This window comes from Peromyscus eremicus, chromosome 2 (genome assembly GCF_949786415.1).
Source record: "Peromyscus eremicus chromosome 2, PerEre_H2_v1, whole genome shotgun sequence".
NCBI classification, from domain to species: Eukaryota; Metazoa; Chordata; class Mammalia; order Rodentia; family Cricetidae; genus Peromyscus; species Peromyscus eremicus.
In genome coordinates, this window is record NC_081417.1 from 63,556,602 (window position 1) to 63,581,222 (window position 24,621).

Genomic DNA, 24,621 nt, shown 5'->3' on the forward strand with positions numbered 1-24,621 from the left:
GTTCAAGGCCACATGATACCCTGATCCTTTTGGATGTGTGTGTGTGTGTGTGTGTGTGTGTGTGTGTGTGCTTGTCTGTGCATGGAGGTGAGGAGGCCAGATGTTGATGTCAGACATTTTCTTCTATTGCTCTCTACCTATTTTTATTACTTATTTTGTTTTAGAGACATCCAGGATCTCTTTCTTTCTTTCTTTTTTTTTTTTTTTTAAAGATTTATTCATTTATTTAGTGCACTGGTGTTTTGCCTGCATATATTCTGTGAGAGGGTGTTGGATCACCTGGAATTAGAGTTACAGACAGTTGTGAGCTGCCATGTGGGTGCTGGGAATTGAACCTGGGTCCTCTGGAAGAGCAGTCAGCGCTCTTAACTGCTGAGCCATCTCTACAGCCCTGAAACAGGATCTCTTAATGAACATGGAGCTTCCATTTAGGCTACACTGGCTGGCCACTGAGGCCCTGGTACCTGCCTTTCTCTGACTCTTAGCACTAGGTTATAGACATGCATGGGCACACCCCGTTTTTGTTGTTGTTGATTTTGTTTTGTTTTATTTGAGACAAGCTTTCTCTGTGTAGCCCTGGCTGTCCTAGAACTTACTCTGTAGACCAGGCTGGCTTCAAACTCAAAGAGATCCACTTGCCTCTGCCTCTCAGTGCTGGAATTAAAGGCATGAGCCACCACTGCCCAGCTACACCCAGCTTTTATGTGGGTGCTGGGCATCCCAAATTCAGGTCTTCATGCTTGAGGTATCTTCCCAGTCCTGAGACCATTTCTTTTAAAGAGGGGAATGGCATGATGGCTAGGTGGGTAAGAACTTACTGATCCAGCATGAGCATTCATATCCCAGCACTCACTTAAAGATCTGGGTGTGGCCCTTATGTACCTTTAACCTCAGCATTGTGGGAGGCGAAGACAGGATTGCTAGGGCTTGTTAGCCACCAGCCTCGCCTGCTGTGGATGATTGATTGATAAGTAAAGTGCTGATTGGCCAGTAGCCAGGCAGGAAGTATAGGCGGGACAAGAGGAGAATTCTGGGAAGTGGAAGGCTGAGGCAGAGAGATGCTGCCAGCCACCACGATGAGAAACATGATGTAAGATACCGATAAGCCATGAGCCATGTGGCAAGGTATAGATTTATAGAAATGGGTTAATTTAAGATATAAGAACTAGAGCCGGGCGGTGGTGGTGCATGCCTTTAATCCCAGCACTTGGGAGGCAGAGGCAGGTGGATCTTTGTGAGTTCGAGGCCAGCCTTTGTGAGTTCGAGGCCAGCCTGGTCTACAGAGCGAGATCCAGGAAAGGCGCAAAGCTACACATAGAAACCCTGTCTCAAAAAATCAAAAAAAAAAAAAAAAAAAAAAAGAACTAGATAACAAAAAGCCTGCCACAGCCATACAGTTTATAAGTAATAAGTCTCTATATGTTTGCTTGGGTCCAAGGGGCTGCGGGACTGGCCGGTGAGAGAGATTTGTCCTGACCGTAGGCCAGTCAGGACCAGGAAAACTTCAGCTATACTCTCCTAGGCTCAGTGACAGAGCCAATCTCTAGAGGATGAGATGGAGAGCGACAAAGGACATCAATGTTTTTCTCTGGCCTCCTCACATGCACAGTTGTGTACACATGAGCGCACGTGCACATGTATGCGCACACACATTTATATACATTAGGTGCACACACCAAAAGCCTCAAAGACCATACAATTAATCATTTTTTACAAATTTGAGACTTTTTTTTTGAACTCTTGAATCTTCTGCCTCTGCCTCTCTCATACTGGAATTACAGGGAAGTGTCAACATGTCTAGGATACTCAAGAACATTCTTAAATAAGCAGGATGTGGTAGTGCACACCTTTAATCCCAGCGCTCAGGAGACAGAGGCAGGTGGATCTCTGTGAGTCTGAGGCCAGTCAAAGCTACAAGCTACATAGTGAAAGCCTGACCCCCCCCAATCTTATGAAGTTGCATTTATGTCTTATATGCTAATGTATAGTGACTATATAATGATTAGCATAATTTGGGGCTTCCACCTTGATCTGTGCTGAGACAGTTTTACTCCACAGTATTTTTTTCCACACTGTGAAATGTTGATGCTGTGAAAAAGGTTTTCTTCAGTGCCTCACTGTGAAGCTAATTTTGACCTCTGGATAGCAGAAAGGGTCTTGGAGAATCTCCAGATGGGGGGACCCCATCTGAAGAACAGCCAAAGGCTGCTGCAGCAGCTTCCCAGGTTTCCAGGCTATCACCACAGAGATGGCCGTGATTGGCTGCAGTTCCTGAGGACACCATAAGGAAGTGCAGCAGGAGGAAGCAGCTGTCCTGGGCTCACAGCTCGCTCAGTCTAGATTACTATTCGTGTGGGAGGCTGTGGGAAGAGACTTGATCTCCCAGGCCCTCAAGTCACAGTACTGTGACATTGAATCTGGGGTTCAGGGCCTACCGCAGTATGTGGTGAAGTTCCCAGTCTGTGCGTCAGAGAAGTGATAATACAGCTTGATTTTCCAGTGCTTAGCACAGGCATGGCTTAGTAAATATTGAATGGCTGAATCACAGGTGACAGGGGTGACGGTAGGAAGTTGGCACCGACCCCAGTGGGCTGGCCTGGAGAGGGCAAACCATTTCCATCCACTTTAAACTTACTGTAATGGGGAGGAAGCCGATGGAGAGAGGTACCCAGAGTAGCAGCAAATGAGCGCTGTTTTCTACTTGGAGGGTGAAGTACTGAAATACTACACTGGGCAGCAGGATTGGCTAAAGACCCACAAAAGTCACACATAAAAACACTCACTGACACAAGAGGGCTGCCATGCTGTGGGCAGGGGGTGAAGAGGGAAGTGGAAGACCCTATGTATGTACCTCCTTGACTGGCTCCCTTCACGGAACCTGGACAGTAACCAACTCTTGCCTGACCACTAGGGGGCGCTCTGCCCCTCTAAAAGACTATGGTCTCAAAGGTGGATCAAGTTCCTCTTCCTGTTTTTGACAGGAATACCCCAAATCAATCAACAATGCCACCTGAGAACCACACACACATATTTAAAAAAGGATTTGTGTGCCTGTCCCCTGGAGGCCAGAAGAGGGCATTTATATTCCAGTCTTCATTTACTTATGTGTATGTGCCTATGTGAGTTCATGTGAAGGAGAACAGGGTCAGAAGCTGGCATCGAATCCCCCGGAACTGGAGTTACAGGCGGCTGTGAGCTGCCATGTGGGTGCTGGGACCTGAACCCGTATCTTCTGCAAGAACAGCAAGTGTTCAGCCACTATCCCTCCAGCCTTATACTCTTATTTTTTAGTAAGGCTGCTTCTGAAAGCTGGAATTTGGCCAGGGACTAAACCCCAAGTCTCTTTATATACTCTTAACTGAGCAGGGGCTCACTAGAAGCTCAGTGCTTGGCCAGTGAGATGGGAATAGAGAATGGTTCTGCAGGCACAGCTTCCTGAGGAGGGTGACTGCTGGGTGCAGGTAGGAGAAAGGGGCCTGATGAGCTCCAATCTCTTCTGCTCCCCTCTTGAACCAATCGAGCCAGGGGACAGAACTCACTCCTACTCTCCTCCAGTGCCCCTGGCGAAGATCTTCCATCTCCTCACGAAGCCAGGCTGCAGCTGTAGGTAGAATCACCTTTATTGGAGCATGACCTTTTTAGGGTTCACAACCCTCAAGCTCCATAGGTAGCTGGGGTAGGGGATATAGTATCAAAAAGGGCTGAGTTGAGCGGATGCGGCCGTGGGGACTGGCTGGAAGCTGCTGGTAGGGTGGAGCAGCTGGGGCCCTGGCAGGTTCAAACTGAGGTACAGCAGCGTTAATAATACTCTTGGAGCGTTAATACTCTGGGGAGAAACAGGCACTTAGGGGCCCTAGGGTAGGAAGGCACTTGGAGTCAGGAAGAGGACAGGGCTTGCGGCGGGGCTGGGCAGGGCCAGGCCCGGGTTTGGCAGGCACTTTGGGGAAGTGCTGGGATTGGGCAGGCTGGGCCCCGGCAGCCCAGAAGGCTTTGGTAGTGGCAGGCACAGTCTCTGGGCTGGGTCTGCATTAAATAGAAGCGGCTTCCCTAGTGCTCATCTCGAAGCTCTGAAGGCAAAAACTTGTACTGCTGCTGCCGGATCTGGGCGAGTTTCTTCCGTGCCTCTTCCAGCTCTCGCTCCTTCCGAAGCATCTCTTCCTGGGCTGCGATAATCTGAGGGAGGGAGGGCCAAGAGAGCTCAACAGGTGTGCACTAGGGGTGGGCCGGGTGACAGTGAAGACCACAAGACCACGTCCCACCTGAGTGCCCCAGAGTGGCTCACCTGGGCAATGCCCCCAACCATTTTCTCCTTCACCACCACTGTCTCGTTCTCCTGGTCCTCAAAGGCTGCAGCCTTCTGGGCCGCCTTCACCAAGTTATCTGAGGCCCTCTTCACCGCATTGCCTGCAGCCTGCACAGGAAGCAAACAGCAACTCCTGAGAACTCGAGGTTCTGGTGCGGAGAGTTCCTGGACTCCCACAAAGAAAGCTATCTCGGGTGTGACGGTGTTAAGTGTTAACTTTACACAGTCTGGGGTCATCTGAGGAGGGAGTGAACAGGAAGGCTCGTCTGGACTGGGTGGGCTTGTGGGTGTATCTGTGGGGAACTGTCTTGACCATGTTCATTAGGATGGGAGGCACTATTCCTTGGGCACTCTGGATGTGTGAGTGGGAAAAGCTGAAGCCAGCATGCACACAGTAGCTTACTGCTCTGTGCTCTTGACTGTGGATATAATGTAACTAGCTGCTTCAGGTTCCTGCTCCCGTGAGTTACCAGCAGTGATGGACGGTAACCCAGAACTGAGAGCCAGATGAACTTTCCCCCTGAACTGCTTTGCTGGGGTACTTTATCATCAGCTGGCACTTTAAAGCAGTGCAGCAGAGGGACAGTGGGATGGATGGGTCAGGGTTTCTCACCTGAAGTCGTTTCATTGCCTCAGAGTCTTGGTCAGCTTTGACCTTGCAAGCTACCAGGAGCTGGGCTGTGGAGGCAGCAACCTGCTTGGCTGAGGAAATGAGTTTCTCCTGACTAGCATGGCCCTGGACAGCTGCATTGGCTGCCTCACACAGATTATTGGTGGCCGCAGCCACCATACGGGCCTAATGGAGAGAAAGAGTTAAGATTAAAGTAGGCCTCTCGCTCTGGCCCATTCCATTCCAGCCTCAAGTCTACCCAGCTCAGAAAGACACAGTGGGTGTTGTACACTCACAGCGGAAATGAGGCCCTGGGACCACTGCCCATCATCCAGTGCATTGGCTGGGATGGCGCCCACCTGCAGAAGAAAGAAGCAAGCTCACTTAGACCTGTGCTGTCCTTCCTTCAGGGCACTCTGGCTAAGGATGTGGTTCAAGTACCGACCTTTCCCTGGGCCACCAGTTCCCTCTGGGCTGCCGATGCGGCCTTTACTAGTGCGCTGGTGGCTGCGGCAATGGACTTGGCAGCTTCCAGGATCTGCTCCTCAAAGTTCAAGGACTCATCTGCCTCCTACAAAGACAAGGTCACAGAGGGGCCGGGCGTGGGGAGGCTCTAAGAAAGGGGACGAAGGCGGAGCCCTCCTGCCCCGTGAGGGTGGAGGGAAGGGACAGCCCTGACCTTGGGTTTGGCTCGGGGCTTGAGCTGCTCTAGCTTTTTGGCTGCAGCCTCAATGGCAGCTGCAGCTCCCAGGAGCTCGTTCTCAGCAATAACAGTGGGGTCCTCTGGGTCCACCCATTCTGTTCCTGTGGGAAGAGACACGAGGAGGAGGCTGAGGCAGGGTAGGGAGGCAGAAGCACTGGGGAGTTTGTTTAGCATCACAGTCCCTGGCACCCATGAGGACTAGAAGCAGGGCCAGCTCAGAGCCATCCAACCAGCAAGCAGAGACCACACCACGACAAGACTTCTCCTGCCTCCATCTCTCATTCCCCTTACCTTTCATGGCCTCAGCAGCCTGGATGAGCTCAGTCACTGAGCCAGCCACCCGCTTGGAGTGTCCTGTCAACTGCTGCTTCAGTTCTGGGTTTGGCTTCTGAAGGGTCTGGGGGAGGGAGAGCGCACAACAAGGAGCATCAGACCCTAGGCTCCACCTCGGCCTGTGAACCAAGGCAGAGCATGCTCCCGACCCCAATCCCCAGAGCACTCCACAGCCCAGCCTCCAACACTGTCTACTCAAGTACACACAGTGCATCATGCTACACACACGCAGTGAAGGGGGGCTGTCACTCACCGGCTACAAGCAAGAAGGATGAAATGAGAGGAGATGGTAAAGTAGAGAAGGGGAGGTCAGGAGGGGAAAAGGAGACAAAAGAAGAGGAAGAAGAGGTGAATGGGAGGAACAACGACCGTAAGAACAATGGGGTCCCAGAGAAAGGAGACTTGGAAATGAGAATGAATTTGGGAACAGGTGGTAGGGTGGGTCTGGGTCTGACGTGCTCAGGAAACTGACTGTGTTTGCAAAAGGCTGGCATGAGGGGCAATGCCTCCTTACCAGCAGCACGTGGTCCAGCAGCTCCAGGTAGCCATTGGCACATTCCCGACCATAGTGCAGGGCTCGAAGCCGCACATCAGGTGCCACTTCTGGGTGGAAAGCTGCTTCCTGTCCCCAGAGTAGCAGGTCAGCGTTAGAGCTTCAGGCCTCCCAAATCCCTGCAGTGTGCCCACCTCACCAGCAGCATTGCTACCTTGCAAGCCCGAAGCATATCCGCAATAGCACGTCGGCTCAGATTGGCTGTGGCGATGACATCTTCCTGTCGGCAGGAATTGCCAGCAGCAACAGCTTTGGCTGTTGCCATAGTAATACCCTTGGTCATTCGGATGAAATCTTCAGGGGTAGAGGTCTTGGCAGGTGGTTCTGGGGAACAGAAGACCTGTTGGGAAAAAAGATGGAAGATTTTATACTGTCTAAGACTGGAAGAAGAACAGTCACATGATTTAGTCCACACATCCATGTGTTCCTTCAGAAAGCTTTTCTTTTCTTTTTGTTTGTTTTTTTGGAGACAGGGTTTTTCTGTGTAGTCTTGGCTATCCTTGAACTTATCATCCTCCTGCCCCTGCCTCTAAGGCATGCGGCACCACCGCCCAGCTCAGAAGCTTTTCTTGAATAGCTACTGTAGGTCAAGTCCTTGCAGATATTTCTGCCTCACAGCTAATAGAGAGCCACGTTGGCCACGGCTCTGACCGGGAGGCTGTCTGGAATTTAAGCAGTGCCTTTTGGCCGGGATGCAGCTCAGCCGAGACATGACAGGAGGTCAGGTGGGAAGTTTGGTAATAAGCAAGCAGAATGTTGAGGAATGCAGATGAGGTCCACATTCAGCTTATCACCCAACGCCCCGGGCTGTGCTCACCGCCAGTTCCTGACGTATGTGCTCTGTGGTTGCCTCGAGGGCCCGCGTGCCTTTGGTGGCCTCATCTTCCACAGCCTTCACTGTCTTGAGCAATGATGTCACATTGGTCACCATCACCTGAGGGCAGCAGTGGAATGGGGGTGGAGATCATCTTGAGAAGCAGGAGGAAGAGCGTTAACCACCCTCCTGCCGCTGCTCCTCACGGCCTCCGACCTTGGCGGAGTTCTTGAGCTGCCACACTGCAGGGTCGTCCCCAACTTTGCCCGCTGCGGCCTTCGTTGCACTGATGAGGTCTCCCAGGGCCTTGGCTACATCCTTGACCGCATTGATCAGCACCACCTGGGTGGGAGAGGTCACTGGCTTGTGAGAGGGACAAGGGCAACAGGAAGTGAGGCTCTGGACAGGATTAGGGATGTCAGGCAAATACCTGAGTTTCTGGGTCTTCAGCTCCCAGGCTGGCTGCACCAAGCTTGACTACGTCAGCGAGACGGGTAATGGTGGCCACCGAGGACTGGGCAGCTTGTGCTAACTTCTCCTGGCTCCCAGCTGCATTCTGCACTAGGACTTTGGTGTCCTCCACAAGAACCTTGGCCGTCTTTAGGATACCCTCCCTGGGGAAGTCCCAGCCTGGTCAGCTTGCCTCGGAGCCCCAAGCCTCCAGCCCCGTGTTCCCCTGGCTCAGGCCCCAACCTGCCTCCCTCTAGCCAGTTCCCTGCTCACCGGTGGTCCGCGAATGTCTCAGCACCCTCGCGGTTGAGCGTGCCAGCAGTAGCGAACATGATGGTGGTGTCCAGGTCGGCAATAATCCCAGACACAGCACTGGCTGCTGTGATGCAGGCCTGGGTTCCACGGTTCCCAGCCTGGAGCGCAGCCAGCACGTGGGAGACCTGCGGCAGAGTTATACGGTGCATAGTCAGAGGGAAAGGTCACCCACGCTTGGCTGGGGAGGGGGAACACACGCAGCCCCAGGAGATCAGTACTCACCTTCTCGGATACTCTCCGGGCACACTCTATGAGCTCCTTCTTGGTGTAGACATCACTGGGGCTACACTGCAGGGCGCCTGCCTTCGTGACCAGAGCAGAACAGCCATGGCCCAGCTCCTGTACTCGGTGCTTGATATGGGCGCCTATCTGTGGGTGAGATAAGGAATATTGATGATTTTGTAAGGGTGCTCAGGGGACCTCCACCACACCTAGAGGAATCACTGAGGATGCATAAAAACTGGAACAGCGGGATGGCTGGATGGGTAGGAACGCCTGGTGTGTGAGCCTGATCACCTGAGTGAGCCTCCTGGAACTTGAGGTGGAAGCAGAGCCCTGATTCTTGAAAGCTGTCACATGTGCAGCTCCGCATGTACACTGTGACACGTGCACACCTGCACTCACACACATCGCACACATACACTAATAGTAAGTAAATAAACTTTACAAAGAAACGTGTACACTGACTGGGAGTTGTAAGAAAAGGTTCCCAGCACAGCCTTTCTGGATTTCTTATTCAAGCAGGAGTCCCCTCCTACACATGGAAAATCACAGTGAGAAGGCGCCACTGTGTGAGGATTGTGTTAGCACCATGGCAGGAGGGAGAGAAGGGAGAGAAGGACTTCATGCCCGGTTATTTGAATCAGAGCCGTGGATTAGGAGCCAGCCTGTTTGGGTTTATGGAGGGTTTGGGGATTAGGTGTGTCCTGCTAAGATCCAGTTACTCACTTTCTTGGAAAGAAAAGCCAAGAGCTCAGCTCAGGCAAGGGTGAGCTTCCTGAGTATGCAACAAGTAAGTACCGAGGAGGGGAAGAGACTCACGGCCCAGCAGGGAAGATGCCATAGGCCTCACAGGGGTTGGCAGAGGCAAGAAAAGCAGAACCTGATGAAGTGGCTCATCAGGGTCCTGAGCTGCCCTTTGTCCCTGTGACTGAAGGCTTTGACCCTTTACGTCTACACACAGCCCTGCTCACTCTTTCTGGAGTGGCCTTGAAGGTATGCTGCCCATTATCTAGAGAGAGGGAGCTCAGGACAGCTCTGGAAGCTGCCATAGGAACAAGGGGCATAACCCGGTCTCTCCTGAGAAAAGGCAGAACTGTCTCCATGTTTACCTCTTCATTTTCAGCGGCCACAGCTGCAGGCTTGGCTTGTGAGGCCAGTCGGCCATAGTCACTGGTCAGCTGGTTGGCGAGAGGGCCCAGTTCTTCAGGGCTGGTATTGGACTTGGTCACCTAGTGGTAAGGGAAGAAGTGAAGTTCTGCCCAAGCTCGGCTCTCTAGGGCAGTCCTCTTCTGTCCCAAACTTACCATCTCCTGAACAGTGACAGCAATGGCCTTGGCTGTCCTCACCATGGTGGTTTGGTAATCTACGAACGAACCTTCTGGTTCACCCATAGGTCCTTCATCTAGCTGAGGGAAGAGGACGGGGCAGAGGAAAAGACTGTCAGATCACTGCTACTGAACCCCAAGCCCCTAGACCAGGGAAGCCTGTGTCCACAGGCAGCCAAGGCTCTAACCTGGTTGATGGCCTGGGTGATGGAGTCCACCATGCCACCGACGACCCCTGCAGCACTGGCTGCTTCATTGAGGGTTGTTGTTAGGTCCTCCACAGCCTCTGTCATCATCTGCACGGCTTCCTCCAGGGCTTCCTGGGTGTGTGCCGCTTGCTACGGGGACAACGGGCGAAGACAGCCTGTAGCTCCTGCTTGTCTGGCTCTTACTAGCCATTACCCGTCCTGGGCCCCTCACTACCTTGGGGTTACCACCGGCCTCCTTGGCAGTGTACAGCAACTGCAAGGCAGACTCTGCCAGCGTTTTAGTCTGGTCCAGAAGCGCCATCTGCTGCGGGTGGCTCAGTGTCTTAGAAGCAGCGCCCACCGCAGCCAGGGTGAGTGGTTCAAAGTACTGGGCCATCTGGGACACCTGAAGCAAAAGTTGGGGTGAGGGTCAGGTACTCTCTTAACTTGTCCCCTGGGACTCCTCACATGATCCCCTAGGTACCTTGTGTCCCAGCTGGGAGGCTTCGGCCCGGGCAGCGGTGGCCAGCGGCTCGATGAGATGGGAAATTTCCTGCACTGCGGTGAGCATCTGCGTGTGCAGAGCCTGGGGAGAAAGCAGACATCAGCCCTGACGTGACTGCAACAGGGTCCGCTGGTGCACAGAATCTCATTCTTCCTTCTAACTGTTTGTGGACGGGCATGGTACTGGAGATGGAACCCAGGGCTTTGTGTGCTTAGCATACACTCTACCACTGAGCTACGCCCCAGCTCCCAGGCGTCCTTCCATATCTAACACCTTGGATGTGTCTGTGAAGAGATCCCTGAAATCCTTCTCCCCAGCCCCATCTTTGACCCTGACGTCTCCGTTCTTGGATACGCTCTCCTCACCTCTTGGGAGATCCCTTCCCGGGGAGCTAGCTGCTGGCTGACAGCAGCAAGAGAAGCCTGGTCCAGGTCCCGCAAGCAACTGTTCAGAGCCGCAATGGCTGTCTCGCACTCCAACTGCCCTGGGGCTTTGTCTCTGCAGACACACCACAGGTTTCACATAAAGACCATCTCTTAAAGGCCATCTTCCTCAACTCCCCCAAATCCGACTAGTGTCCACCGACAGTGGGCCATCTCATTCCAGCTCCGCCATCTGCCATGCTGTTTGTCCCTAGCCACACACGCTTCCTAACCCTCAGTACCTCATGCTGGTAATAAGTTTCTTGATGGAATCTGAGACAGTCCGAGAGTGGCCAGCCAGCACTGACCAGCGTGGGGGGTCCCGGGGATTGACGGCTAGTGCCCGAGCTGTCTGGATGAGCCCTCCAGCACTCTCTAACATGGTCTTAGCAGAGATTACAATAGGCTCCATGGCAGCTCGGCCCTGAGGAGAGAGGAGGCAGGGAGGCAAGCCTCATGACTTGTGTCCACAAAGATGAAGTGGCTCATCAGTTCTCTGTCACAGAGCCTCACCTCAGGGCTGATCTGGGCAGGAATGCTGGAGAACTCAGGGTTGGATGCAAAGGCACTCAGATTATCCACAGCTTCCAGTAGAGGGGCTGTAGCCGCTCGGCACTGGGCACGATTCTCTTCTGTGAAGGCCCCATCTAGTGCCTGGAATTGAACAGGGAGCCTCAGGCCTCAGTAAGTAGGCACACAAGTGAAACCCAGGCCACCCTCAAGGGCGCAGAGGATTGACGAGCTGGAATTGGTAAGTCTGGATAGGCAAGACCAGGGGAATCTAGCAAAAGACCTCAGAGAGTGACTTCCTAGTCATTTCTAGACTCAGGAAGAGAAGACGGATGGGTCAGGGGACTTGAAAACTCAAACACTGCAAACCTTGATGGTCTTGACAAGATTGGCTGTACTGTTGGCCACCTCCTTGGCTGACTGGACAAACTGGCGCTTGGCAGTAGGATTGGCGGTCCGAGCAGAAGCCAGGCGGCAGCTGTTACACAGCGCAGAAGTGTGTTTGGCCACAATAGTGGCTGCGGATAACACCTGAGGACACAGAGATGGAACAGCTGTGACAAGAGCAGGAAGGAAGAACGCAGACCTAAGGGGAGCCATTTTAGAGTGGAGGATGGAGGACGACACCCTGGGAAGTCTGACAGGAAGGAGAGTTTCTGGAAAAGTGGAGACCTGGGAGAAAAAGGTGCTTAAAGATGAACTGGACATGGGGTGGGAAAGACGGACAACAGACACATTAATGGAGAAAAATCAAAATGGGGCAAGTGGGGATATGAGCTCAGAGGTGTCTAGAGAGGTTGTGACCTTAGCACTAAGTGGAAGAACAAGGAGAGACGTGGCAGAAGACAGTCAGAGAGGCGTTCTGTGGAAGGTGGTGGTGTACCCCCGCCTTCTCCCACATGTCCTTCCTCTCCCCTTTTCCTCTTGGGATGTGCCCATCCTTTCTCAGCCTTGCCCAGGGTACCTGTACTCCTGCATTACCTGGGCCTGGGTACAGCCGGGCTCCCCCAAACTCTGGCAGGCCATCTGAATTGCCTGGTTTGCCCGGGCAAACTGTGTGGGTTCCACCAGTCCTTGCTGTCCAGCTTGGCTATTGGGGTCAGAGACACCAACCAGATACGCTGCCTGAGGAGAAATGAACATGGTGGGGGGAGAAGGCGATTCAGAGAACAGGCTGTGTCTTTCTGAGTTCTATGTGCACAGAAGCAGTACTAACAAACCATGGCTACCCTGCTCGTGTTGTTAAAGTGATCCCAGCATTTCGGAAGATTAAAGAAGTAGATAGGCTAGTATGGCAGTGCTTGTCTGTAACCCCAACTCCAGGAGACAAAGGTGCTGAGGGTGAAGACAGCCTGGAGGAGTGAGGTACCATCTCAGAACAGAACAAAACACACACACACACACACACACACACACACACACACACACACACACACAGGATTGTATTGAACTTCATTCCAGTTTAGAAGTATGTGTGTCTGTGCTGGATCACAGAAAGAAAAGTACAAAGTACAGCACACTGTTAAGAAGGAGTATAAATATCTGAAAGGCACATGCATACAAAGAGGCAGGAGAGTATGAATGTCTGAGGCTAGTCTAGTCTACATAGTGAGTTTGAGACCAGCCAAGGACTGGTCAAAAGGAAAAGAGAAACAGAAGATACAATTCTAGAACTATAAGGCTTGTAAGCCAGTTAGTACCAGCAGCACTGTCAAGCTTGGAGTCTGGGAAGTGGCAAAAGATGGGTACAACACTCACTTTTTTTGTTTTGTTTTGTTTTTCAAGACAGAATTTCTCTGTGTAACAGTCCTGGCTATCCGGGAACTCACTCTGTAGACCAGGCTGGCTTCTACCTCACAGAAATCCACCTGCCTCTGCCTGCCGAGTGCTGGGCTTAAAGGCGGGCGCCACCACCGCCCAGCGTTTACCATTCTTATAATGGGAAGATCATCATAATGTTTAATTCATACTTCAATCAACATAGGATAGTTTTGCTTTTTCTTCTGTATGTTTTCTCAAAAATAAAACAAGAAACAAAACTAGGAAGATTTTTAAAAGTCAAGCCTGGGGCTGGAGAGACAGCTTAGTAATTAAGAGTACTTGCTCTTGCAAAAGACCTGGGTTAGCCAGGCGGTGGTGGCACATGTCTTTAAGCCCAGCACTCAGAAGGCAGAGCCAAGCAGATCTCTGTGAGTCCAAGGCCAGCCTAGTCTACAGAGCAAGTTCCAGGACAGGCACCAAAACTACAGAGAAACCCTATCTCAGAAAACAAAACAAAAGAAAACAAAAAGACCTGGGTTCAATTCCCAGCATGATGACTTACAACCATAACTTGTTCTAGAATATCTGACACCCTCTTCTCATCTCTGAAGGCACCAGGCTCTTACATGGTACACAGTCACACATGCAGGCAAAACACTCATAGAGCTATAGTAATAAAAACAGCTTGGTACTGGCATAAAAACTGACATATAGACCAATGGAATCGAACTGAAGACCCTGACATTAATCCACGCACATATGAACACCTGATTTTTGACAAAGAAGCCAAAACTATACAATGGAAAAAAGAAAGCATCTTCAACAAATGGTGCTGGCATAACTGGATGTCAATATGTAAAAGATTACAAATAGATCCATATCTGTCACCATGCACAAAACTCAAGTCCAAGCGGATCAAAGACCTCAACATAAATCCAGTTACACCAAACTTAATAGAAGAGAAAGTAGGAAGTACTCTTGAATACAGGAGTTCAAGTACTTTTGGCACAGGAGATCACTTCCTAAATATAACACCAGTAGCACAGACACTGAGCACAACAATTAATAAATGGGACCTCTTGAAACTGAGAAGCTTTTGAGGGCAAAAGACACAGTCAATAAGACAAAAAGACAGCCAACAGAATGGGAAAAGACCTTCACCAACCCCACATCTGACAGAGGACTGATCTCCAAAGTATATAAAGAACTCAAGAAGCTAGACATCAAAATACTGAACAATCCAATTAAAAATGGGCTAAAGAGCTAAACAGAGAATTCTCAAAAGGCTGAAAGACATTTAAAGAAATGCTCAACATCCTTAGTCATCAGAGAAATGCAAATCAAAATGACTCTAAGATACCACCTTACACCTGTCAGAATGGCTATGATCAAAAATACTAATGACGCCGGGCGGTGGTGGCGCACGCCTTTAATCCCAGCACTCGGGAGGCAGAGGCAGGCGGATCTCTGTGAGTTCGAGGCCAGCCTGGTCTCCAAAGCGAGTTCCAGGAAAGGCGCAAAGCTACACAGAGAAACCCTGTCTCGAAAAACCAAAAAAAAAAAAAAACCCACTAATGACAGTCTATGTTGGAGAGGATGTGGAGCAAGGGGAATACTCCTCCACTGTTGGTGGGAATGCAAACTTGTACAACCACTGTGGAAATCAGTATGGTGGTTTCTCAGAAAATTGGGAATCGATCTACCTTAAGACCCAGTGATACCACTCTTGGGCATATACCCAAGGAATGCTCAATCATACCACAAAGATACATGCTCAACTATGTTCATAGCAGCACTATTTGTAATAGCCAGAACCTGGAAACAACCTAGATGCCCGACAATTGAAGAATGGATTAAGAAAATGTGGTATATATACACAATGGAGTACTACTCAGCAGAGAAAAACAATGACAGCATGAAATTTGCAGGCAAATAGATGGAACTAGAAAATATCATCCTGAGTGAGGTAACCCAAACCCAGAAGGACAAACATGGTATGTACTCACTCATAAGTGGATACTAGATATAAAGCAAAGAACAATCAGACTGCAACCCTCAGAACCAGGGAGGCTACATAGCAGGGGGGACCCTAGGATGACTGTGACTTATAATATAAGTTTTGTTTTTACTCAATCACTGGGCAAGCCTCAGTGAAACATTTCACTATTAGGATAAGAATTTATACTGTATCAAGCTAATAATAGAAAAATAAATAAATAAAAATAGCTGGAAAGAAATTCTCAGGGTGGTTTTTATTTTTTGAGTCACCTGGGACTCACTATGTACACCAGGCTGACCTCAAACTCAGAGATCCACCTGCCTCTGCCTAATGCTAGAAGTAAAGGCAAACACTACTACACCTGACCTCCTTTCCCTGTAACTACTCTAATAAAAGTGCTTCACCTAGGTGGGAGTGTAGCTCAGTAGTAAGTAACATGCCATGAGGCTTAGTTCAATTCGAGCACCATTAAAAAAAAAAAAGCCTCACAACTGGTCAATGTAAGCAGACCCAAGAGTTACAGCAACTTGAAGTGTTGGTGTTCAACAACTTCTGATGACATCTCCCACCCCCACAGGAGGGCACCCAGAATTTGCACCAGCTTCTTGATTGATAGCCTTGCACAGGGAGCATGGGCATGGAAAGCAAGAGCTGCTCTAGGGGTCCACGGAGAGAAATAACCTGTGCAGCTGCCTCGGTGAAGCCACAGAGGGCCTTGGAGGCTGTGGCAATGGCATCTCCAAACTCCGGCAGATTTCCGTTCTTGGCGTTTTGGGAGATGCCAGTCATGGCCTCACCTAGGACCTAAGGAAGAGGAGGGGATGAGAAGAGTCAGATCCCGTCCTGAGCACCAAGGTATCGGTATTAAGCCCACCTTCTTGTCCCTGCCTCTCTGGAGCTCCCCGTTCCACTAACCTTTGAGTTCTCCATGACACTGTCCAAGCAACCAAAGTAAGACATGTCGTTGATGGGTTGGACTGGATTCTCCAGGAGTTCTCGGACTGTCTGTGTAGGGGAGTGACATGAAATTTAAGACATTCCCTCAACCCTAGCTCCTTAGTTCCAACTACCATGCTAAAGGCTCACCTCTAGTTCCCGAAGGGCATTGTCACACTCCTTCTGTCCAGGTGCTTGCTGGGTGCACATGGTAATGAGCTGGTTGATGCTGTCTGTCACTGCCCTGATTTGGGGGAAGGGTGTGGAACTGAGTGAGTAGGTGATCTTTCCTGAGTCCTGTGTGCATGGGACTGTGTATATTTTCTTTTGCTTTACTATTGGCAAACCTGGGGATGTCTCATGGAATGTCCCCTCTCTGGCCTTCTCACAGGTCCCCAGAGCTGAGCTTTCCAGCTCCTGCTTACCTAGCAGCTGCAGCCAGTTGACTCTTGAGGTTGGGAGCAGCAGGATCTGTGGACAGGGCCTTAGCAGCCAGAAGTAGTTTGCTTGAAGACATGGATATGCCCTTCAAGTTGGACACCACCTGGGCTCGGTCCTCTTGGCTCTGTTAAAGTTGATGCCATACATTATCCTGTCATATCTGTTTCTAAAAGGATCTTCTTTCCCAAACACACGTTTTGTTAGACACTGGAGAGGAGGGAATCAGGAGCAGACCTAGACTCTGAATACCCACGTGTTTCCTACTGTACCCTTAACTGGACCCTCTGCCCCTTCGTACCGGTGCCTGCCCTGCCATCTCCACCCCGGCTTCCAGGAAGGTGCTGAAGTCCTGTCCAAATCGACCCGAGGCCCGAGCCAGGTCCTGAGGGGTTCCTCGGGAGGCCTGCACCAATTCTGTGGCTGCCTGATTTAATCCAGCGGCAGCTTCGTTCAGTCGGCTCTGAGCTTCTTGAAAGGTCCCGGTGCTGGGAGGAAGCTGCAGGGTCAGAGGAAAGTCAGAAAGATGAATGAGAGGTGAGACAGAGCTTTCGAAAAGCAGGCCAGTGAGATGGGCCCGGGACCTAGGAGTAACAAAAAGGGACAGCTCTGGGAAGGCAGGGTCAAAGGAGAAGCCCACGTCAGAACGCTCTCCTCTGCTAGCCAAGCCTGTTCCTACCGAGTCACTCAGGAGTCGCTTGCTGGCATCTCCAACTGCTCTGAGGGCATTATCCACATCTCTTTGGCCAGGCAGGCAGCTGACACAGCGGTTCAGGGCCTGGGTCACAGCTTTCGCCACCTGGAGTGAGAAAGAAACAGGGTTGCCACAGATGGAATAATCCGGGAGACCCTCCTTCCACACTGGGACGTGGAGGATAACCAGCTGCCCTGCCACTACAACTGGAAGAAGCTGAGGTCAAGGTCACAGACAATAATCACCAAGCATCCCCAAACCAGCTGCTCTGCAAGTTTTGTGCCTAAGTCTAACATACTTGTACGACAAGAGAGAGGGTGGGATTCAGAGAGGCACGCCATGAGCAGACCTGAGAACGCATGAAGAGTGTGTCCTGTTAGGGTGGGCCTTATGGAGACATCTAAGGGAGGGGTGGGCAGGAGCCCCTCCCAACACCTGACCTGAGCAAGTCTCTGCTGGCTCTCTGGGTCCCCCGGATGGCCAGCTGCTTTTTTTGCCTCCTCAATGAGGCTGCTGGCCTTGTCCAGGACGTCACTGGCTGTGTCCAGCACAATGGCCTGCACCGAAGGATCTGAGGTCAGGGCAGCTACACCCCGAGCAGCCTGGGCCAGTGACCGCAGTCCACCTGCCACATCCCGAGCTGCAATCCCTGGGGACACACAGAGAAGAGGGGTTGGCTCCATTAGCTTTTTTTTTTTTTAAAGAGTATTTACTTAATGTATCTCTATCTACATGTATGACTTCATGCCAGAAGAGGGCATCAGATCCTACTATAGATGGTTGTGAGCCGCCATATACGTGCTAGGAATTGAATTCAGGAACTCTGGAAGAGCAGCTGTTAACCTCTGAGCCACCTCTCCAGCCCATCCATCAGTTTCTTTACTCCACAAGCTCCCCCTTCTCCACTTCCCTATCATATGCTCCATTCCTAGCCTTGGGCCTACATACCTGCATAGTTCTCATTGCCCTGGGCAACCTCCCCCAGCAGCTTAGCGATGGCAGAGCTCACTGCTTTGGTGCTGTTGCCAAGATCTTGGGCACACTTCTCCATCTGCAGACAAGGGCGTGAGGGCTTAGAAGGAGGAAGTGAGAGGGCATCTGAGAAGGTTCTTGGGGACAGCTGGCAGATTAAAGGAAGGTTCTAGAGCACAGCTGAGCAGACTTTCAGGGTTTGAGTGAGGGCGTGTTATTAAGACTACTCACTGTTTCCCCGGGTAAGGGTTTAAGCTTGCCATCTCGAGCTGCTGCCTTTACTTCCTGCAGGTCTTTCTCTAGATTCTGTACGACACTCAGTGCAGAATCCATCTCCAAAGGTCCACATGCCTCCTGAGCCTGTGACAGTGAGCAGCAGGGGGTATGGCTGCATTCCTGGGTTAGTTATCCCTCTTAGAGGTGACACTGGACAAATGCTCCCCACCCCAGGCGTCCGCACCCAGAGCCTCACTCCCAGTGAGCGCCTACCTTCTGGGCATGCAGAGCCTCACCCCCCCCCCACCCCCCCCCCACCCCCCTCACCCCCCCACCCCCTCCCCGTGAGCGCCTACCTTCTGGGCACGCAGAGCCTCACCCCCATGAGCACCTACCTTCTGGGCAGCAGTGCGGAGTTCTGCCAGAGCAGTGCCCAGGTTCTTTGCACACTGACTCAGCTGCATTGCCGAAGCCTGGTCCTGAATCGTTGGCACTGAGGCTTTGGCAGCCGCCACCATCTTCCCACCTGGCTGTTGGAGAATATGCAAATGAGGTGCGACACCCCCTCTCTAGCCTTCCAACGGACACTGGTAGTACCGATGTACTAAGCACTCGGGTTTGGTCTTAGCTACTAGCAGATATTCAGACTGCGGGAGATCTAAGTTCTTGGAAAGGAGGGAGAGTCTGGTCTTAGAAGTGGGGAGTGTCTTGCCTGCAGGAAGCTCTGGCTGGCAGCAATGAGGGCAAGCTGAGCACTGGGGCTGTCAGGTTGAGCTTGGCTTCCTCGGACGCCCTGTACCAGCAATGGAATCTGCTCTGCCACGGCCTGTGGGTCAAAGGGCCATGAGTATCATGCTGAACTTAGGGAAAGTACTGCCTTCCTTCTCCCCCTTCCCTACTCCCACATGCCTCTCGGAGACTTACCTTGCAGCTCTGTACCAGCAGGGGCTGGGGGCCTGCAGAGGCCTTGGGGGCAGAGGCTGCATGCTGGGCTGCAGCGATGGTCTGCGTAGCAGAGGCTGCAGCTTGCTTGGCTGCATGCTGGGAAGACAGAGTAATCAGAAGACCAGGCATTCCCAGGCCCTGGCCTGCCCGGCCCACATGGTACCTTAAGGAAATACTGACTACCCATCCGTCCCTGCCCATTCCTCTCGCTGCATCCATGCATTTATTCCCCCAGCTGCTCACCGACTGCCCAGCCTTACCTCCAGGCGCTGCACCAACTTTTTCTTGATGGCATTCTGTGCAGCTGCATTGGTGGCCATGCGGAGCCCCTCAGCCGCTTCCCGCAGCCGCTGCTGCTGTTCCTCACTGTCAGGGTGGGCAGCTGCTCCCTGAGAGGAGATAGTCATCATCCATCATCACTATGAGCAGAAACACACTCTTCTGACTCCTCTACACCCAGGTGAAAGCTCATCGTTTTCCTAAAGTAATTGCTAACTACCTGCACTTGGGTAATAACTGCTCAGAGTTGAGAACTGTTTCAGAAGGGAAGTGTGTGTGTGTGTGTGTATGGGGGGGAGTTGAGAACTGTTTCAGAAGGGAAGTGTGTGTGTGTGTGTGTGTGTGTGTGTGTGTGTGTGTGTGTGTGTGGTGTGTGTATGGGGGGGAAGGGGAGTCCCAGGTACTTAATTTCCCTATGGGATGTGAATCCCTTCGTGGAATTGTGCCTGCTTCCTCTCCTTGGGGAGAGGAGTCTTTTTCTCGCTGTTCTCTACAGAATACTCAGAATTCCACATTAATGTAGGTGGCCTGGGAAGAGGAAGACTCTCTGGAGAAAGGGTCACAGCAATGGTAGCAGCTGCCAAGCTCAGGGGACGCGGTGGCATCGCTGCAGGAAAGTGGGTGCTGCAGACCTTCAACGGGAGAAGAAAAGGATGTGGACACTCCCGGCCGGAGTCACTGGGGTCGGAGTCACTGGGGTCACAGTCACTGGCAGCCTGGCTGGTGGCCCACTGCGGGCTGGGAGCTGGGGGTTTCCTGATCTGTTCTACTTCCTGCTTCTCTTGGGTCTTCCCATCAGACAAGGTCCCCACCGGGCCCTCTCCCCTTCCCTTCGGAAGGGCCCCGTTCCGGGTCTGCAGAGAACTACTTTGTACCTTGGCGGCCTCCACCATCTTGGCAGTAGCATCAGCAAGGATCTTGGCAGCACTCAGGAGCTTCCGAGAGTTCTCCAGATCACTCTCCCCCTCAGCATCGGCCTTGATGGCATTGACCAGGTCTGAGGTGGCTTGGGCCAGGATGCGGGCCTGTCGTACCATCTCCCCTAGAACACAGGGTATCACCAAGTAAGAAGGCTAGAGACACTGAAAGAGGGTGAGGGAGGAGGGTGAGAGGGCCAGACAGCGTAGACAGGGCTTGCCGGGACAGAGACGAGATGGCAAAGTTCTCGAGTGATTTCCTCTGAGTTCCAGTTTTCTGGGTTAAGACCTTGGAGAACAGATCTCCTAGTGAGCTCCCCTGGGAGGACAGTTTCCAGCTAGTATTTCTAGAAAATGTCTTTTGAGAAGAGAGACAGTCTCTTTGAATGATCTGGGGTAAAAAGGTAAAGTGGAGGAGGCTACATCCCCCCTCTTCTCATTTTTAGGGCTAGCTCTTGACCATGCAGTTGGCCACCTGTTAAGATAATTTGCTATCTTCTGTAAATGCTCCACAAAACAGAACAAGGCCTATCTTTCTGCTTTCCCGATGGGGAAGTGGAGGCTCCAGACTCAAGAATGAGCCTATAGTTACACAGTCAGGAAGGCCACTGTGCCGATCCTCAGAGGTGGCAGAGCTGGGTCTGTAAGGGAAATGTCCACACTGGGGCTTTTGTCTTCCTGGGGGTGAGTACTCTTACCAGCATCACCCATGGAGCTGAAGATGTTTTCAGTGACGGTGAGGATGGTGTCAGTGGCCTGGTCGTATCGGCCAGCAGGCCCAGCTCCTGTGGCATGGGCCTTCACGTGCTGCAGCAGCTCATTGAGGGCCTGGGTGACAGCTGTGGCTGCGGCTCCTACCCCTCGCAACAGCTGTCCATCTTCTGTGGCTGCCTGGGAGGCAGACACGCAGCCCTCCACAGCTTTGGCTACCAGTCGTCCAGCCTCAACCAGCTGCTCTTGGCAGACAGGTGAGCTGATCGTTGGGGCTACCACCTACGGGAAAACGGAGCTTCAGACATGCAGGCCAGGGAAAGAGGCTACGAGATGGGGTGTTTGTGGTTTTTCACAGCAGTCACTGGGATGACTGACGAGGCCTCAAGAGTCAGGCACAGGACACAGCAACCCTGGGCTCACCTTCGTGCAGGCCACCAGTTGGGAGGTAGACAGGGCACACTGTGTAGCCGCAGCAATGACTTGGGTCTGAAGCCCCGAGTCCTCTGTGCGCTGGGCCACGCTCTTGGCCTTGAGGACCAGGGCAGCTGCAGCACTTGCCACTGCCTTTGCTAGTTGCATTAGGACGTCCTGTGAGGGAAAAGCAGCCAGAAGATCTGAGCCTGAGCTTAGGAGCCACGGATACCTCTCACAGGCTTAAGCAGCTTCATTATCCCCACCGACTCCAATCAGAGGACAGCATATGCAGAAGCCTTCAGAACCTATCCCAAGCTCCTCTACCTTGAGCATCCAGAAGGACAGACCCTCACCGAGAACAAACCCTCACCAACAGAAAGAGAGTCTACACCAAAGGGAGAGATGCTTGAGGCGGATACACTCGGACAGTGATGGGGGAGGGCTGGGTAGTACAATGGGGTGGGCGCTTCATGTCTCCATGCCTCTCAATCTCAGTGTGCAAGGAGCAAGAGCCTGTCCTGCCCTATATGATCTCTCTTCTCCAACCCTGCCAATCTAGGCCTCCCCATCTCCCATCAAGTCTGCTCCCCTAGGAGACTGAGGAAGAGGTGTGGAAGCGAGTGTATGCGGCTCAGAGAGGACCAAGCTGGGGAGGCCCAGGCCAGAGGCCGTTACCGTAGGGGAATCGGGGGGAGATCGAGCCCCAGCCCCTCTGGGTACACACATCTGCATGGGAAATCCAGGATGAAAAGTCAGCTGAGGCAACTTGCCTAGGGTGGGGGAGGGGCAGCCTCATCCTCAGTGTGGCAGGGTGTCTGAGATAGCTGAGAGCTGGGGCCATGGCTATGCACAGGAAGTCAGGGCTAAGAACATCACCAACGAGGCCCAAAGAGAACTAGATTATATTTGTATTTAGGGGGTCTCAATTCTCACCCCAAGAGACGAGAAGTTCTCAGTCTCATCCCTGGAAACAGAGGACCAGGATGGTCTGGATGGGCCAATTTACAGAACTAGGGACTGAGATCTGAATTTTGGATCGGAGATTACCTCCTGGTAGTTGGGGTTCTAGGAGCTGGGTACATCACCAACCTGGAAGTGGGGGTCAGTGTCACTTTCCCCAATTTGCTGCAACAGCTCCCCACTGGCCTGGCCCACGTTCCCAGCTGCTTGCAGCAGGTTCTGACGGGGCTGTGGAGAATGAACACCGTCAGAAGCCGCTTGGTCCCTGGCCGTGTGCCCACAGGGCTCACAGGCTCCTGGGTCACATTTTCAACCCCCAACTTGGACTGCCCTTCCTCCTTGGGGTGGAACCCTGTGTCCACCCTCACCCCAGCCCCGTGGCCCCTAACCTCAGCGCTGGCTGGCTGAGCACTGCGGAGCAGTTCTGACACTGCCCCTGCAAGGCCCTTGGCTGCTTGGAGAAGGGGCCGGCCATTGCCGCCTTCGTCCTCCAAGAGGGCGGCCAACAACTTCACCCCGCGGGACATCTCCGTCAGGTTGGAGGAGATGGTGGTGACTGCACAGCCCACCGCGGTATAGTCTGTTTCTGCGGGGTCTCCTGAAGACAGAAGGGAGGAAGAAGCTGAGGTGGGCCAGGGAAGGAGCATCGCCAGTTAGTAGCACGTGTCCTAAGAGAGATGTACGCACACAACCTTCCACTGAGTCAAGGCAGAATCACAAGCAAGTGCACACTGGCTCCCCATCCCCACCACACACACACACACACACACACACACACACACACACACACACACACACACAGGTTGACATCCACCTACCCGCCGTCATGTTCACCACTGTGAGTCAAGGCACAGTCACACACGGAGATCACATACAATGCTTGTGCACACTGGCTCCCCATCCCCGTCACACACACACACACACACACACACACACACACACACACACACACACAAGTTGACATCCACCTACCTGCTGTCAGGTTCACCACGGAGGCAGTACCAGCCGTGATGGCATCTACCTGGGAATGGATCTCATGCTTTGATTCGTCCATCTTGTTCTTACGCCAAGCTTTGGAGGCCTGAGAGAAGAAGGAAAAACCTTAGGGTCTACTCTGGTTTAATCATCGCCTCTTATTCCTTAGAGCTCAGCTTCAAATCACTTAGCCTCTTCTCCGCCCATACTCACAGCGTCCTGGCCAAGAGGAGGCAGTGTGTCGACGTCATCCAGAGTAGCCTGGGCAGCCTGCACGGCCTGCATGCTGGAGTTAATGGTGCCAGTGAGCGCCTGCTGGGCGGATGTCTAAAGACAAAGAAGAGAGTGACCGAGACTGGAACAGGACGCTTGGAAGACGGAAAGAGAACGTCAGAGGCTAGGGAGAGGAGTACAAAACACTGCTCACTCATGACACTTGGGAGAGGCACCCAGGCACCACGGCAGAGGTAGGAGCACTCTTACCAAAGGCGGCATGTGTCCTCGGTGCATCTGGCCACTGGTAATCTGCTGCTGGGCAGGTGGCATGCTACCCACTTGGAAATTCTCAGGACCAGAGGCTCCAGAACGCATGATGGCTGGCAGAGCCACAGAGCCATGCTCCACTTTCCCTACCCGGTTATACTGCTGCTGAAGGACTGTCGACCTGGAGAGAGAATGAACAATTACAATACCTCTGCAACCCTAGGTTCTAAATCAGTGGTTCTCAACCTTCCTAAGGCTGAGACCCTGTAACACAGTTTTTCATGCTGTGGTGACCCCCAACCATAAAGTTATTTCATTGCTACTTTGTAATTGCAATTTTTTGTTTTGTTTTTTGAGACAAGGTTTCTCTGTGTAGCCCTGGCTCTCCTGGAGCTTGATCTGTAGCCCAGGCTAGCCTCAAATTCATAGAGATCCACCTGCCTCTGCCTCCTGAGAGCTGGGATTAAAGGCGTGTGCCACTATTGCCTGGTCATAACTGTAATTTTGCTACTGTTATGAATTGTAATGTAAATATCCAATATGCAGGATATCTGATCTGAGACCCCAAAGGAGCTGTGACCCACAGGTTGAGAACCCCTGGTCCAGGGTTTCACAGGGTCTCGTTACAGCCTGAGCCTAGTGAAAGAACTATGGGATGGACAAAA

General features: G+C 52.2%; 1 protein-coding gene across 1 annotated transcript in view; it reads right to left on the minus strand.

The window, feature by feature from the left end:
• Positions 1-3,602: 3,602 nt before the first annotated feature.
• The window catches only part of Tln1 (talin 1), a 32,509-nt gene continuing 11,490 nt past the window's right edge, over positions 3,603-24,621 (minus strand). The window contains exons 13-57 of the mRNA XM_059254217.1: positions 23,957-24,137; positions 23,687-23,800; positions 23,471-23,579; positions 22,888-23,096; positions 22,628-22,726; positions 21,545-21,712; positions 21,109-21,403; positions 20,369-20,535; positions 19,475-19,603; positions 19,194-19,310; positions 18,982-19,095; positions 18,665-18,799; positions 18,285-18,413; positions 18,030-18,132; positions 17,522-17,730; positions 17,067-17,186; positions 16,689-16,886; positions 16,375-16,514; positions 16,100-16,193; positions 15,929-16,018; positions 15,695-15,817; positions 12,235-12,378; positions 11,623-11,784; positions 11,257-11,397; positions 10,986-11,167; positions 10,687-10,819; positions 10,301-10,402; positions 10,052-10,222; positions 9,817-9,966; positions 9,608-9,709; positions 9,413-9,532; positions 8,304-8,450; positions 8,040-8,206; positions 7,747-7,930; positions 7,533-7,658; positions 7,320-7,436; positions 6,657-6,842; positions 6,464-6,571; positions 5,908-6,013; positions 5,593-5,717; positions 5,359-5,484; positions 5,210-5,272; positions 4,917-5,099; positions 4,283-4,411; positions 3,603-4,173 (exon numbers count right to left, since the gene is read on the minus strand). Coding sequence (XP_059110200.1) covers positions 4,048-4,173; positions 4,283-4,411; positions 4,917-5,099; positions 5,210-5,272; positions 5,359-5,484; positions 5,593-5,717; positions 5,908-6,013; positions 6,464-6,571; positions 6,657-6,842; positions 7,320-7,436; positions 7,533-7,658; positions 7,747-7,930; positions 8,040-8,206; positions 8,304-8,450; positions 9,413-9,532; positions 9,608-9,709; positions 9,817-9,966; positions 10,052-10,222; positions 10,301-10,402; positions 10,687-10,819; positions 10,986-11,167; positions 11,257-11,397; positions 11,623-11,784; positions 12,235-12,378; positions 15,695-15,817; positions 15,929-16,018; positions 16,100-16,193; positions 16,375-16,514; positions 16,689-16,886; positions 17,067-17,186; positions 17,522-17,730; positions 18,030-18,132; positions 18,285-18,413; positions 18,665-18,799; positions 18,982-19,095; positions 19,194-19,310; positions 19,475-19,603; positions 20,369-20,535; positions 21,109-21,403; positions 21,545-21,712; positions 22,628-22,726; positions 22,888-23,096; positions 23,471-23,579; positions 23,687-23,800; positions 23,957-24,137 — 6,343 coding nt within the window. The 3' untranslated portion in view covers positions 3,603-4,047. The remainder of the gene's footprint in view (positions 4,174-4,282; positions 4,412-4,916; positions 5,100-5,209; positions 5,273-5,358; positions 5,485-5,592; positions 5,718-5,907; positions 6,014-6,463; positions 6,572-6,656; positions 6,843-7,319; positions 7,437-7,532; positions 7,659-7,746; positions 7,931-8,039; positions 8,207-8,303; positions 8,451-9,412; positions 9,533-9,607; positions 9,710-9,816; positions 9,967-10,051; positions 10,223-10,300; positions 10,403-10,686; positions 10,820-10,985; positions 11,168-11,256; positions 11,398-11,622; positions 11,785-12,234; positions 12,379-15,694; positions 15,818-15,928; positions 16,019-16,099; positions 16,194-16,374; positions 16,515-16,688; positions 16,887-17,066; positions 17,187-17,521; positions 17,731-18,029; positions 18,133-18,284; positions 18,414-18,664; positions 18,800-18,981; positions 19,096-19,193; positions 19,311-19,474; positions 19,604-20,368; positions 20,536-21,108; positions 21,404-21,544; positions 21,713-22,627; positions 22,727-22,887; positions 23,097-23,470; positions 23,580-23,686; positions 23,801-23,956; positions 24,138-24,621) is intronic.